Source organism: Astyanax mexicanus, chromosome 14, assembly GCF_023375975.1.
Source record: "Astyanax mexicanus isolate ESR-SI-001 chromosome 14, AstMex3_surface, whole genome shotgun sequence".
NCBI classification, from domain to species: domain Eukaryota; kingdom Metazoa; phylum Chordata; class Actinopteri; order Characiformes; family Acestrorhamphidae; genus Astyanax; species Astyanax mexicanus.
Window position 1 is genome coordinate 1,382,733 of NC_064421.1, and position 15,913 is coordinate 1,398,645.

The 15,913-nt window shown below is 36.3% G+C and overlaps 1 protein-coding gene across 1 annotated transcript; it reads right to left on the reverse strand.

Moving 5' to 3' along the window:
* Positions 1 to 92: 92 nt before the first annotated feature.
* Positions 93 to 3,325, reverse strand: LOC125781019 (uncharacterized). The gene is made up of 3 exons (XM_049463749.1): positions 2,587 to 3,325; positions 2,159 to 2,288; positions 93 to 1,070 (listed from the first exon to the last, which is right to left on the reverse strand). The coding sequence occupies exons 1-3, from the start codon at positions 3,192 to 3,194 to the stop codon at positions 324 to 326; spliced, it is 1,485 nt and encodes a 494-aa protein (XP_049319706.1). The 5' UTR covers positions 3,195 to 3,325; the 3' UTR covers positions 93 to 323.
* Positions 3,326 to 15,913: the final 12,588 nt, after the last annotated feature.

A 15,913-nucleotide genomic window follows, 5' to 3' on the forward strand; every position in this document is an offset into this window, starting at 1 on the left:
TGTAGAACGGATAAAATAAATCAAAAGTGGGATTAAAGATGTACCCATTTAGTGTATGCCTATATAATTAAAAAAAGATGTAATACAGAAACTGTGAATAACAGCTGTTTAATCAATTATGGTCAAGGAGTTATATTATTCATATAAAAAAATATTTACAAGCACCAAATCAGCAAACATTTAACTACAATATATAATAACTATAATAAAACTATTTACAAGCACCAAATAAGCAAACATTTAACTACAATATATAATAACTATAATAAAACTATTTACAAGCACCAAGTAAGCCAAAATTTCAATGAGTCCAGACTTCATTCCTAAGTTGCCCATGCCTTTACCAGTGGTCCGTTCTGGTAGTTGACCAGGAAGCAGGCTACATTAAATAGCTCTTCAATGCTTCCACAAACAGAGAGTGGTATTGCCTTGTCAAAAAGTTTATTCTCTTTCACCCTCCTAATGCATCTCTCCACATGAACCCTCAGACGTGCAATGGATTGGGTCTGCCTGACATCCTCCCTGCTCATTTGGGTGTTTCTTGAGAGAAAGGCAGGTCTATAAACCTTGCATGGAGCCAGGTTGTCCACAAGAAACCCTTTGTCAACCATAATTGCCATGTCTGGTGTGAGCAGGTTTATGATGCCAGATAGCTTGAAGATCTCTCGATCACTCATGGATCCTGCATACAAGCCAGACACAAATGTAATGGCACCATGGGGTGCCATGCCAATCAAGGCCTTAAAAGTAGAGTGCGATTTGTACGCTGAAAACACCTCACTCTGTAGCAGGAGAGAGGATGGTGTCTGGCAAAAGATTTCAGTGCAGTCGAGCACCACCTGCGTGTCTGGGAAAGCTGAAAACTCAGGTGGAAGGTGAGCTCTGACAACTTCAGGGGGGATCCACAGACGTTGGCTTCCTAGCAGGATGTACAGGAAGTGTGTCCAGGTGGAAATAATCCTGCTGGCTGTGGTGCGGTGAATGCCAAACCGTTCTGCAAGATCCCTGAGAGGCAGGCCCACTGACAGGTGCATGAGGAACAGCAGCAGCTCATCTATTGGTGGAAGTTTCTGTAAAAAGACAAAAGCCATATTCTTAGAAGTGACAGTGAATGAATATAACTAGGTATACTAACTTAATTCTATCCATGTGCTATTCTGTAAAATGAGTATTTTACCTGCTTTTGTACCTTTACTTAAAAAAGAAAATCCAATGTGAAATGGACTTGGGGTGTAGTAGTAAAACATAAGTCGGAACTTTTGTCAAATAGGCCACCTCCATTAATCTCCAGCATTCCTAGATACAGTGCTTTTAGCCAATGCAACCTTACGTAAAGGCTTACACAATACTAGCGTTAAGGGCATACCATTACCCATGCAAAGAAATCACTATTTTTACATCATTAACAAACTCCAAGTAGCTCAAAACTTAATTGGTAAAATTCTGAGGTCCTGACATTTAAAACAAGGCACTGAGAACTTTTGAAGTACACAGGTACCTTCTTAAACATACCCTTGGGTACAATAGTGTTTTTAAACAAACTATCTGTGCACTTTTAAAGCTCTCAGTGCTTCATTTAAGTGTTAGGGCCTCCGATTTCTACAAATGAAGTGTGAAGCTACTTTGAGTTTGTTAATGGTGTAAAAATAGCCATTTCTTTGGAAGGGAAACACTATATTCCTATAGCTAGCATTATGAGCCTTTTTGGAAAATCACCTAAAAGTGTTGTATATCGAAATGCTGGGGGTGAATCAGGGTGGGCTATTAGGTAAAAGTTTGTACTCGCATTTCACACCATATCCATTCCCCTTTAAATAAGCATAATTTTAGCAGAGAAACACCACCATACAATGTCACCAACCCTGGCCTTAAAGATCCATGTTCCTGTTAAATCTGGTTCTAACAGTGGTCTGCCAAACCTGGTCTGGCTAATTAGCTAACTTTTTCAGAAGTCCTTGGTTTTGTTGGGTCAGGTGTGTTAACGTTAGATGCAGGTTAGGACTAAACTGTGCAGGAACATAGATCTTAAGGACCAGGGTTAGTTACCACTGTTCAACACTGTACTATCACTACTTTTATCAGTAAATGGTCTGTGTACTGCTTATACAACAATTATTGTAAATGTACATCCACTCAAAACCCCTTGTATGCTACATACCGTTGCTGGTTGAGAGACTTCAGAGCTGCTGGCAGATGCAGCCTGGGCACTGGTGATCCGCACCATCTTGGTGTTGACTGCAGGCTCCACCAATTTCCAGAATGCCTGGAAGTGCTTGTATGTAGCAAACCTAAGAAAGTAACAATGTTCATGTTAGACTTCGTTTTGTTTGTTTTCAATTTTTTTTTCAATTAGCTTCCTCAGATAAACATGTTTTTCAAACTATTCTTAGCTATATAAACTTGCTGAAAAAAATTCTGCTCTAGATCAGCTTGTGCTGATAGTTGTTTTAAGTCTAATCAGACCTCTTATAGCTAGTTAAGGAGTACAAAAATACACTCTACATTGATCAAGCTGAGTTGGTAAACCAGCTTACTAAAGCACAGTAAATACACGTCAGCATAATGATAAAAGCTTAATTAACCAACCTGGTGTAAAAGCGAATGTCCTCGTCTGACCCCGCCAGGCGCTGAATACCAAAACGCGTCCTCAGCTGTAGCACTTCCAGCTGGTGTTGGAGTTCCCCAATTTTCTGGCGCAGAGCTTCATTTTCATTGGCCATCTCAGCTGCCATCACCGCTGTCGCTGGAGTTAAGCAGTAATCATGATCAGGTGCTGCTGTGTCCATATCGTCCTCCGACTCCAAGTCTGCAGGCAGATCGTGGAGAGGCTCCTCTGCTCTCGGGCGGCGCTCCCATACATTCTGCCTCGGTGTAGGCAGAGTGTACTCATTCCAGGAAAACAGAAGGGGTACAGCTCCACTCTGTAACCTCCTCAGTCCCCCTGCAGTCACTGCGAAGTCTCCCGGTTGAAAATGCCGGCCACACACACGGGTGTTCACTGTTGGAGTGAACTTATCCCTACGGATCTTAGTTAGCCACTTAGCACGCACCGCAGCGTCAACGGGAAACTTATGAAAACTAATCTCGGCGTTATAGCGCGACGAACTGGTACATAAGGGCACACAGCAATGTAACGCTGACTTTCTTACCCGTTGGAAGGTCAGTCGTCTCTCTTTAACCCTGCATGCACTCATTATTTCCAACTAACTCGCTATCTCTTCGTGTTGATACCAATACTCAAACCACGGGAACTGCTCAAGCCGGAACTCCTCACACACACCCTCAAATGCCGGAAATAGAATGACGCCATCTTGTGCACGGAGCGAATTGACTTAGTATCTCAAAATATTGACTTAGTATCTCAAAATAATGACTTAGTATCTCAAAATATTTAGATAGTATCTCAAAATATTGACTTAGTATCTCAAACTATTGAAATAGTATCTCAAAATATTGACTTAGTATCTCAAAATATTGACTTAGTATCTCAAAATATTGACTTAGTATCTCAAAATAATGACTTAGTATCTCAAAATATTTAGATAGTATCTCAAAATATTGACTTAGTATCTCAAACTATTGAAATAGTATCTCAAAATATTGACTTAGTATCTCAAAATATTGACTTAGTATCTCAAAATAATGACTTAGTATCTCAAAATATTGACTTAGTATCTCAAACTATTGAGATAGTATCTCAAAATATTGACTTAGTATCTCAAAATATTGACTTAGTATCTCAAAATAATGACTTAGTATCTCAAACTATTGAAATAGTATCTCAAAATATTGACTTAGTATCTCAAAATATTTAGATAGTATCTCAAAATATTGACTTAGTATCTCAAACTATGAGATAGTATCTCAAAATATTGACTTAGTATCTCGAAATAATGACTTAGTATCTCAAAATATTTAGATAGTATCTCAAAATATTGACTTAGTATCTCAAAATAATGACTTAGTATCTCAAAATATTGACTTAGTATCTCAAAATAATGACTTAGTATCTCAAAATATTGACTTAGTATCTCAAACTATTGAGATAGTATCTCAAAATATTGACTTAGTATCTCAAAATATTGACTTAGTATCTCAAAATAATGACTTAGTATCTCAAACTATTGAAATAGTATCTCAAAATATTGACTTAGTATCTCAAAATATTTAGATAGTATCTCAAAATATTGACTTAGTATCTCAAACTATGAGATAGTATCTCAAAATATTGACTTAGTATCTCAAAATAATGACTTAGTATCTCAAAATATTTAGATAGTATCTCAAAATATTGACTTAGTATCTCAAAATAATGACTTAGTATCTCAAAATAATGACTTAGTATCTCAAAATATTTAGATAGTATCTCAAAATATTGACTTAGTATCTCAAAATATTGAGATAGTATCTAAAAAATGACTTAGTATCCTAAACTATTGAGATAGGATCTCACAATAATGACTAAGTATCTCAAAATATTGAGATAGTATCTCAAAATACTGACTTAGTATCTCAAACTATTGAGATAGTATCTCAAAATATTGAGATGGTATATTAAAATTTTGACTTAGTATCTCAAAATATTAAGATAGTATCTCAAAATATTGAGATAGTATCTCAAAATAATGACTTAGTATTTCAAACTATTGAGATAGTATCTCAAAATATTGACTTAGTATTTCAAACTATTGAGATAGTATCTCAAAATATTGAGATGGTATATTAAAATATTGACTTAGTATCTCAAAATATTAAGGTAGTATTTAAAAATATTGAGATAGTATCTCAAAATAATGACTTTGTATCTCAAACTATTGAGATAGTATCTCAAAATAATGACTTTGTATCTCAAACTATTGAGATAGTATCTCAAAATAATGACTTAGTATCTCAAAATATTAAGGTAGTATTTAAAAATATTGAGATAGTATCTCAAAATAATGACTTTGTATCTCAAACTATTGAGATAGTATCTCAAAATAATGACTTTGTATCTCAAACTATTGAGATAGTATCTCAAAATAATGACTTTGTATCTCAAACTATTGAGATAGTATCTCAAAATAATGACTTAGTATCTCAAAATATTAAGGTAGTATTTAAAAATATTGAGATAGTATCTCAAAATAATGACTTTGTATCTCAAACTATTGAGATAGTATCTCAAAATAATGACTTTGTATCTCAAACTATTGAGATAGTATCTCAAAATAATGACTTAGTATCTCAAAATATTTAGATAGTATATCAAAATATTGACTTAGTATCTCAAAATATTTAGATAGTATATCAAAATATTGACTTAGTATCTCAAAATATTGAGATAGTATCTAAAAAAATGACTTAGTATCCTAAACTATTGAGATAGTATCTCACAATAATGACTAAGTATCTCAAAATATTGAGATAGTATCTCAAAATACTGACTTAGTATCTCAAAATATTGAGATGGTATATTAAAATATTGATTTGGATCTCAAAATACTAAGATAGTATCTCAAAATATTAAGGTAGTATTTAAAAATATTGAGATAGTATCTCAAAATAATGACTTTGTATCTCAAACTATTGAGATAGTATCTCAAAATAATGACTTAGTATCTCAAAATATTTAGATAGTATATCAAAATATTGACTTAGTATCTCAAAATATTGAGATAGTATCTAAAAAAATGACTTAGTATCCTAAACTATTGAGATAGTATCTCACAATAATGACTAAGTATCTCAAAATATTGAGATAGTATCTCAAAATACTGACTTAGTATCTCAAACTATTGAGATAGTATCTCAAAATATTGACTTAGTATCTCAAAATATTAAGATAGTATCTCAAAATAATGAATTAGTATCTCAAAATATTGAGATAGTAACATCATTACCATACATGTTAGCAAATTAAGCTAAGTTAGCGTTAATTTGCCAATAGCTATTAGTAACATCATTAGCATACATGCTAGCAGTTACAGTATCAGACATGAAATAATGATGCTCATTCTACAGCCCCCCTAGTGATGATCATTGTTCCTCAGAATAGTGCTAAAAGCTAATGTTAGCATAGCTAACAGCTAGCATTGAACTGGTAGCATTAGCAGCATCAGGTCATGCTGCGTTTGTAGTTCATTTTAAACTCAATTCAGCTACAGGAAATGACTTTTCTATTTCAAGTCCTTCACTTTTAAGAGCAAGGCATCGAGGGAGCGCCCCTCCGTTTGGGACACAGCCGATTTGCCCTCCAGCTGACTTACAGATTGGAGCGAGTGTATAATTTGAGGTGTTTATTATACAGAATCTTGGCCGTATTGATTTATTCCCACAGAGAGGAAAACTAATGTTTGTATTTCTTAAAAAACGAATCAATACGTTTGGAGTTCTGCTCTCAGCTTTATATCTCTGTCAGCCCCAACACAAAATCTCCTCTATATATTTATATATATGTTTATAAATGAGCTTTGGGAGTGAACCGCTTCATAAATATGTCATATTTCTCTTTTTCCCTGTCGTTTCCGGCCTCTTTCATTTCCCGTGGAGCTGGCGTTTCTCCCACAGTCGTATTTTTGTCTGTGTTGACCTTCTCTATTTGCGCTGCGCTGTGGGCCGTCGTCTCCTGAATAATTAATTTTCATTTGAACAAGCTGTCACATCACTTCTGAATCACTGCGCTGTGGCAGGGGTGGCAGCAGAGGTGGCAGCAGGGGTGGCAGCTAGGGCCAGGGTGAAGCGGGTGGACCACCAAACATGTGGCTATAAAACACACTCAGACAAAACACTCCCTTTACACACAGCCTCCATTCATCACTATTTACGCTCTAGCATTAGCATTAGCATGTTAGCGTAAATGTTAGCATAGCAGAATATTGAATTTCTCCTATAGATTCCTCTGTTATATTATTAACATGATTCTGACTGATGTGGCTGCTGATATTTGATCTGTTATGTTGGTGTTTTGTGTTATATTTATATTTATATTTCATCTCTGCAACATCAGAGTCATAATTAAAGTATAAACGTAACATGTTGGAGGCAGGATGCAAATGCAAGTTGAGTTTATTCTTCAAAATCTTAAAACAAACAAAGAAATAAACTCTAGGCCAGTAGAACAAACACTAAGGCTACAGAATCAAAGATTATAAAACAAAGGACTAACCAAAATAAGCAAACCAAGAACAATAATCTAAAGAAAACAAATCAGAAACTTAACTTACACAAAGCTGAGAACTGAGCATCAATTAAAGAGAAATCAAACAAAAGACTGAGAATACTAGGACAGGGTGAAAATACAGAGGCTAAAGTTCACGAAAAGACAGAGGATCAAACAGTAAACAAAGGAAAACATGGGATATTTAACACAGGCACAGACAAAGAACACCTGGGGCAGTAACGAGAGGGCGGGGTTACAAATAAGACAGGCGGGACTAAGGCGGATACAGGAAAATAACAAAACAAGACCAAGATCACATTGCTGGGAACACAAGACAGGAAAACAGAGGACAGGAGCATGGGACCAAAAGAGGGAACAACAAAAGACAGTTGAAGACTAAAGTGTGAAAATAAATTTTAAACAAAGAATGATTAATATATAATACATATTATAGGGGGTTCTAATGGGGTGGGTAATCAGTGAACTGCATGCACCAGAAAAATACATACAGAAATTTGAAACTTTTAGCATTTATTTGCAGAAAATGAGAAATGGCTGAAATAACAAAAAAAAAAAAAAAACAATGCAGAGCTTTCAGACCTCAAATAATGCAAAGAAAACAAACAAGTTCATATTCATAAAGTTTTAAGAGTTCAGAAATAATCAATATTTGGTGGAATAACCCTGGTGGTTTTTTAATCATAGTTTCTTTCATGCATTATGTTCTCCTCCACCAGTCTTACACACTGCTTTTGGATAACTTTATGCTGCTTTACTCCTGGTGTAAAAATTCAAGCAGTTCAGTTTGGTTTGATGGCTTGTGATCATCCATCTCCCTTTTGATTATATATGAAATATGATATCTATAGTTATTTAATTTCCCTTGTAGATTAATGGAAACAAAGACATACATTGCCAGAAATATAGATATAAATAAAATTATAAATGATATAAATAGAAATTCTGCAGATTATTTACAGGTGTTTAAGAGGGTTTTAACAATACAATACTAAACAATTCATAGCGGATACTAAATAACTCACAGTGGATACTACATAATATAAAGTGGATCATTTCACAGTAGATATAGGACAAATTATAGTAGATACTGAAAAACTCACAGTGGATTATACATAGTGGATGATTTATATATATATATAGGATTAATTATTGTAGATACCGAATAACTCACAGTGGATACTAAGCAATTCATAGATGATACTGAACAACTCACAGTGGATACTAGATAATTCATAGTAGATACTGGATAACTCACAGTGGATACTAAGCAATTCATAGATGATACTGAACAACTCACAGTGGATACTAGATAATTCATAGTAGATACTGGATAACTCACAGTGGATACTAGACAATTCATAGTAGATACTGGATAACTCACAGTGGATACTAGACAATTCATAGTAGATACTGGATAACTCACAGTGGATACTAGACAATTCATAGTAGATACTGGATAACTCACAGTGGATACTAGACAATTCATTGTAGATACTGGATAACTCACAGTGGATACTAGACAATTCATTGTAGATACTGGATAACTCACAGTGGATACTAGACAATTCATAGTAGATACTGGATAACTCACAGTGGATACTAGATAATTCATAGTAGATACTGGATAACTCACAGTGGATACTAGACAATTCATAGTAGATACTGGATAACTCACAGTGGATACTAGACAATTCATTGTAGATACTGGATAACTCACAGTGGATACTAGACAATTCATAGTAGATACTGGATAACTCACAGTGGATACTAGACAATTCATAGTAGATACTGGATAACTCACAGTGGATACTAGATAATTCATAGTAGATACTGGATAACTCACAGTGGATACTAGACAATTCATTGTAGATACTGGATAACTCACAGTGGATACTAGACAATTCATTGTAGATACTGGATAACTCACAGTGGATACTAGACAATTCATAGTAGATACTGAATAACTCACAGTGGATACTAGACAATTCATAGTAGATACTGGATAACTCACAGTGGATACTAGACAATTCATAGTAGATACTGAATAACTCACAGTTGATACTAGACAATTCATAGTAGATACTGGATAACTCACAGTGGATACTAGACAATTCATAGTAGATACTGGATAACTCACAGTGGATACTAGACAATTTATAGTAGATACTGAATAACTCACAGTGGATACTAGACAATTCATAGTAGATACTGAATAATCCTGCATACTAAAACATGATTAAAGATTAATTTTGGATATTATATAAGTCAAAGCGGATAACAAACAATTCACAGTGGATAGAGATGAATTCATACTGGCTCCTGAATTCATTGAAGTAATTGTATATCGACTATTATTAATAGTATATATAGATTTATGTATAGTATGCAATAGGTTGATAGGTTGTGAATGGTTGATGCTGAGTGATTCATACTGGAGAGAGTATAATATCAGAACAGGCATGTGTTCAGTGTGTGTGTGTGTGTGTGTGCAGTGTGTGTCCTGTCGGAGATACAGGGTCTCTGCGCTGATCCGGTGTGCAGATGAGCTAATCACAGCATGACACACCGCAAATTACCCAGAAGCCCCGGCTCACGTCTGTTCCTTTAGCCGCGCTGCATCTGTCTGAATGATGCTCATCCTCCAGGCCTTTGATACACACACACACTCCACACACACACACTGTATACACACACACACTATACACACACACTATACACACACACACACACTGTACACACTATACACACTACACACACACACTATACACACACACACACACACAGACAGTACAGTGACATAAGACAGAGCTCTGGGAGGTGTTTTAAATGTAGCATCTGTTCAAAAAAATCAAAGAAAACAGACTTTTATCTGATAAGGTGTTACTATTAAAGATGCACATCAAAGTAACATATTATTTTACTAATATATTTAACCAATAATACACTCGAGGTTCGTGCTATATTGTGTAATATTGAGTTTAGAGTAGATCAGCACAGCAGTGCCAATATTACACATTATAGCACGAACTTCGTACATTCCATTATCACTGTTTATAAAAAGATTTTAAAGAGTTAAAGAGGAGGAGAAAATAGGATCTGTTTGGTTATAAAAACTCCACCAGTTAAAATAGTTCTATCGCTGCTCTGTTTGTAGCTGCGCTGTTTGGTTTGTAAGCGCTGCATCGTTGCTAGGTTACCTGTATGTGGGTGGACTAATACATACATGGAGAGCTGTCATAGTTACAGTGCATTACTGGCTGATAGCGGTACTCATAGAATGCCTTTTAGCCAATCACATTGCAGGATCGGAACTACAGTAACTGTGGTATAGTAAATAATATTTGCAAATTTTGTTGAAATATATAAATACATTAATACATGTTATCGTTAACATCTCATAAACCTTATAATCAAATAATCAATAAACATAATTTACAAAACATATATCATAAGTATGATCTACAATAGCGCTTTTATTCTTTCCTGGGGCGATCCTGATGAGTGCCAGTTCCATCATTATAATGTTTTTGATGGTCTTTGCAGTGACTGCACTTTAGTATACTTCTTAAAGTTCTCAAAATTCTTCTTTTCAGATTGACTGACCTTCATATTTCATTTTCTTAAAGTATTTTTACTTAATTTTTTTCTCGTAATATGGATTAGAACATTACCCAAATAGAGATATTGAAATATATGATAAGTGGAGCTAAAAAAGATACAAACAATAGGATTAGAAACAAGGAGATGGTCATAATGTCATGAAGGATTTAAGGACCAAAAGAGTTTTTTTTTTCTGTGGCTTCATACAGAACATATTTTCCACATTTATATTTAAAGAGTGTGTGTGTGTGTGTGTGTGTGTGTGTATACAGTGAAAAAAGATGACTGTACATCAAATCCACATAAATAAATTATATCAAAATACATTAACTCAGTGTTCTTCTACTGTACACTATATGTATGGTTGTACCAGTGCTGATGTTACACTGTATAATGTATTGATGATTTGATTTAATTCAGTTTGTTACTGAGTGTTTAAATGCTTAAAAGGTTAACAGATAGATATATTTTGTTATATTATATTTAGTTTAAGCTTCTGAAGGGTGGACTTTAGACTCACTTTTTAGACCTAATTTGTTGGACCTGGCAACCCTGGTAGCAGTTGAATGGGTGTGACACTTGGGCAGAAAAATTGAAATAAATTAAATATAATTAAAAATAAAATGTTTTAAGTTGACCTAATTTGACATATCTACCTTAAATGACGCTTTGAGTGTTTGCAAATGTGTGTGTGTGTGTGTGTGAAAGAGAGTGTGTGTTCTCTCAGGTTCTCTGAAACAATGAAATATTAAGATGAGATGATGTGAAGCGTGTTAATCTGCAGGAGCTTCTCTCTGTGATCAGCTCGGCTCAGCAGCAGCTTTTATATTCCGGCCGAGACCCTGCTTGACCTTTGTGTGATGCTTTAGCGGTTAGCGGTTAGCTGTTAGCGAAGCGGCTCGGCGGAGGAAAGGCTTCCAAACTGGAGGTAATTGTGTTTCAGTGCTCATTGGTTATGCATGACTGGAGGAATCCACAGCAGTGCATTAAAACACCACAACCAGAGCCAGACTTCAGCAGAGAGAGCAGCTAATACCATCCTACTGTCACACACTGTACATACAGCTCTGAATAAAAATAAAAACGCACTTAAAAATGATGAGTTTCTTTGATTTTAATACATTTGAAAAACTCTGGAATATAATCAAGAGGAAGATGGATGATCACAAGCCATCAAACCACCAAACTGAACTGCTTGAATTTTTGCACCAGGAGTAAAGAAATAAAGTTATCCAAAAGCAGTGTGTAAGACTGGTGGAGGAGAACATGATGACAAGATGCACAAAAAAAGTGATTAAAACCAGGATTATTCCACCAAATATTGATTATTTCTGAACTCTTAACACTTTATGAATATGAACTTTTTGTTTTCTTTGCATTATTTGAGGTCTAAAAGCTCTGCATCTTTTTGTAATTTCAGCCATTTCTCATTTTCTGTAAATAAATGCTCTAAATTACAATATTTTATGTGGAATTTGGGAGAAATGCTGTCTGTAGTTTATAAAATAAAAACAATGTTCATTTTACTCAAACATAAACCTATAAATAGCAAAATCAGAGAAACTGATTCAGAAACTGAAGTGCTCTCTTCATTTTTTCCAGAGCTGATCAATCTATCAATCCTTATTTTCACTCTGTAATGCATTTTGAGTTTAACCCTCATTTTCAATGCAGCCGAGCATTTACAACATAAAGGGACTAAAAATATCATAAAATCAAGTATTTAATCAGGTTAAAGCTAAAATAAGAAACTTCCCAAACAAAATATGTTTATATCAATATTAAATTTGGTAAAAGCATTGGAAAAACAAGCCAATACTCTGTTTGGTTTGAACCTGGTTTGGTTCTCCACAGAGGAGACTGGAAAATGGGTGGAAAACAAAACCCTGAAAAGTTGCGAAAAAAGGCAGCTTCAAATAAACCAAATTAAAACACAATCAAACTCAAAACACACATATTTTTGCTTTCTTTTCAGATCTCTTCGCATCTTTTTGTGAGTCTTTTGCTTCTTTTTTGAGATATTTTCTTTCCTTTTCTTTTCTTACACCCTCTGTTACCGCTCTACAAAGGTGCGACAGAGCAGTGTGGGTTTGACTGGGGTTTATATAGAGGGCTGCACAGGTGTAGCTGGCTGCCACTGATCACTGCTGGGGATTCTGGGAATTGGAGTTTTGGGACTCAACTCCACTTGTTCTGAAACTTTTGACTGTTAGTGTACAGAGAATAAAAATGATAATAGAGGCGTCCCTAGACTAATTTTGATCACTGTACATAAATACACAATTATTACATTAACACAGCTACTGCAAAAACAGGAGGACTGCTGATCACTGCTGATGTAATACAGTCTATATTTAATTTAATTCCTACAGAAATAATAATATATACTCATTACCGTCAAACAATTTCACACATACAGAATATTCCACAGGCAAATATACGCATATCGGAGGTCATATATACTTTACTGTAATGCAGAAAATGACTGTAATTACTGAAATTATACTCTGTTTTCTAATGCTTGTGTTCTGCAGCAGTAAAAGGCAGAGCGTCTGTTATGTAAACACAGAGCCGCTGTTTATTTATCTCAGAACAGCGAGAAATGTTGACAAAGGGCATCGAATTATACAATATTACACAGGAGATTATGTTGGGAAACATACTGGTGAGAGATTACAGTGTCTGAGGCAAAAAAAGCCACGTCTAAAAGTCTGGTTTTATCTTACAATAGTTATATTTGTGTTATTATTAGAATATTGAGACATTTATTGTCTTAAAACTTTAAAACAAGAGACATTTTTAATTATTTTGATTATTTATCACATTTGAAAGATTACAGACGAGACAATAAATCATATTTTCCAGCTTAATCACTTTTTATTTTCATGTTTTGTTTCCTGTCATGCATGTGTCCACCCTGTTATGACAAACTGCAAGACAGTATGGAAAGTGACAGGGTGAACAATGACATGGTGCACTAAGACAGGAGGGACAGTGACAGGGTGAACAATGACAGGGTGGACATAGACAGGGTGAATAATGACAGGGTGGACAGTGACAGGGTGAACAATGACAGGGTGGACATAGACAGGGTGAATAATGACAGGGTGGACAGTGACAGGGTGGACAGTGACAGGGTGAACAGTGACAGGGTGAACAATGACAGAGTGGACATAGACAGGGTGAATAATGACAGGGTGGACGATGACAGGGTGGACAATGACAAGGTGGACCATGACATCATGGACAGTGACAGGATGGACAATGACATGGTGGACAGTGACAGGGTGAATAATGACAGGATGGACAATGACAGGGTGGACATAGACAGGGTGAATAATGACAGGGTGGACAATGACAGGGTGGACAATGAAAAGGTGGACAATGACAAGGTGGACCATGACATCATGGACAGTGACAGGGTGAATAATGACAGGGTGGACAATGACAGGGTGAACAATGACAGGGTGAATAATGACAGGGTGGACAGTGACAGGGTGGACATTGACAGGGTGAATAATGACAGGGTGGACAGTGACAGGGTGAATAATGACAGGGTGAATAATGACAGGGTGGACAGTGACAGGGTGGACAGTGACAGGGTGGACATTGACAGGGCGAATAATGACAGGGTGGACAGTGACAGGGTGAATAATGACAGGGTGAATAATGACAGGGTGGACAGTGACAGGGTGGACATTGACAGGGTGAACAATGACAGGGTGAATAATGACAGGGTGGACAGTGACAGGGTGGACATTGACAGGGTGAATAATGACAGAGTGGACAGTGACAGGGTGAATAATGACAGGGTGGACAGTGACAGGGTGGACAGTGACAGGGTGAATAATGACAGGGTGGACAGTGACAGAGTGGACAGTGACAGGGTGAATAATGACAGGGTGGACAGTGACAGGGTGAATAATGACAGGGTGGACAGTGACAGGGTGGACAATGACAGGGTGGACAATGACAAGGTGGACCATGACATCATGGACAGTGACAGGGTGAATAATGACAGGTTGGACAATGACAGAATGGACAAAGACAAGGTGGACAATGTCAAGATGGACAATGACATGGTGGACAGTGACAGGATAGACAAAGACAAGGTGGACAGTGTCAAGATGGACAATGATGGGGTGGATAATGACAGGGTGGACAATGCCAATGTGAACAGTAATGTGGTGGACAATGACATGGTGGACACTGAAAGTGTGGACAGTGACAGTCTGGGCAATAACATGGTGACAACTACTAGATGGACAATATCGTGATGTCCAATGATAGGGTGGACAGTGACATGGTGGACAGTGACAGAGTGGATATTGACATGGTAGACAATGACATGGTGGATAGTGACTGGATGGAAAATGACAGGGTGGACAATACCAGGAAAGACAATGATAGCATGGACAATGACATGGAGGAAAATGACATGGTCGACAATTACAGCGTGGACAACGACAGAATGGACAATGACAAGGTGGACAACTTTACTGAGTTTGACTTATTCTACTGAACACATAGAGCATCCAATCACTGTGTAAATCCCGCCTACAGAAAACAGCGATTGATCTATTGAGTACATAGACCAACCAATCAGGATGGAAATCCCGCCCACAGAGATCACTGATTGGTCTATTGAGAACACAGTATGTGTAAGACTCCTGAGAGTCGCAGGAGAGGAAGAATATCTGCACTCAGTTTTTATATATTTAAGCGTATTTCTATAATAAAGGATTCTTATTAAATATATATGTGTGTTTGTGTAAAGTGGAGAAGTGTGTTTATTTGATGTTATTGTGTAATAATTGCATGCGTGGTCGCCGTGGTGTTGCTTCGTTATGTCATGATGTGATTTGGTTGTATAATCTTTATTTATTTGGCTGTAGTGAAGAAGCCTTAATGATGTTTTGACCTTTTATCAGATTATTATCTTTGCTCGAGCGCACAGAGGCCCTGAGCACTGCAGGAGACGAAGACGAGATCAGACATCTCACCAAAAAAAAGACATAAACCCCCCCCCCACACACACACACACTCATGCAGAGAATAACTACTGAAACAAAATAAAAAACAATTAAAACTTCCCAGAAAACACGCAAACCTTGCGACACCACAGCAACCACCTAGCACCTAACTACTAAA

Bases quoted from the DNA above. Each gene is read 5' to 3' on its own strand.
- LOC125781019 (XM_049463749.1), bottom strand. From the start codon at position 3,194: ATGAGTGCATGCAGGGTTAAAGAGAGACGACTGACCTTCCAACGGGTA. The intron at 2,289-2,586 runs GTTGGTTAATTA...TTACTTTCTTAG, and splicing joins GACATTCGCTTTTACACCAG to GTTTGCTACATACAAGCACT. The intron at 1,071-2,158 runs GTATGTAGCATA...GTCTTTTTACAG, and splicing joins AAGTCTCTCAACCAGCAACG to AAACTTCCACCAATAGATGA.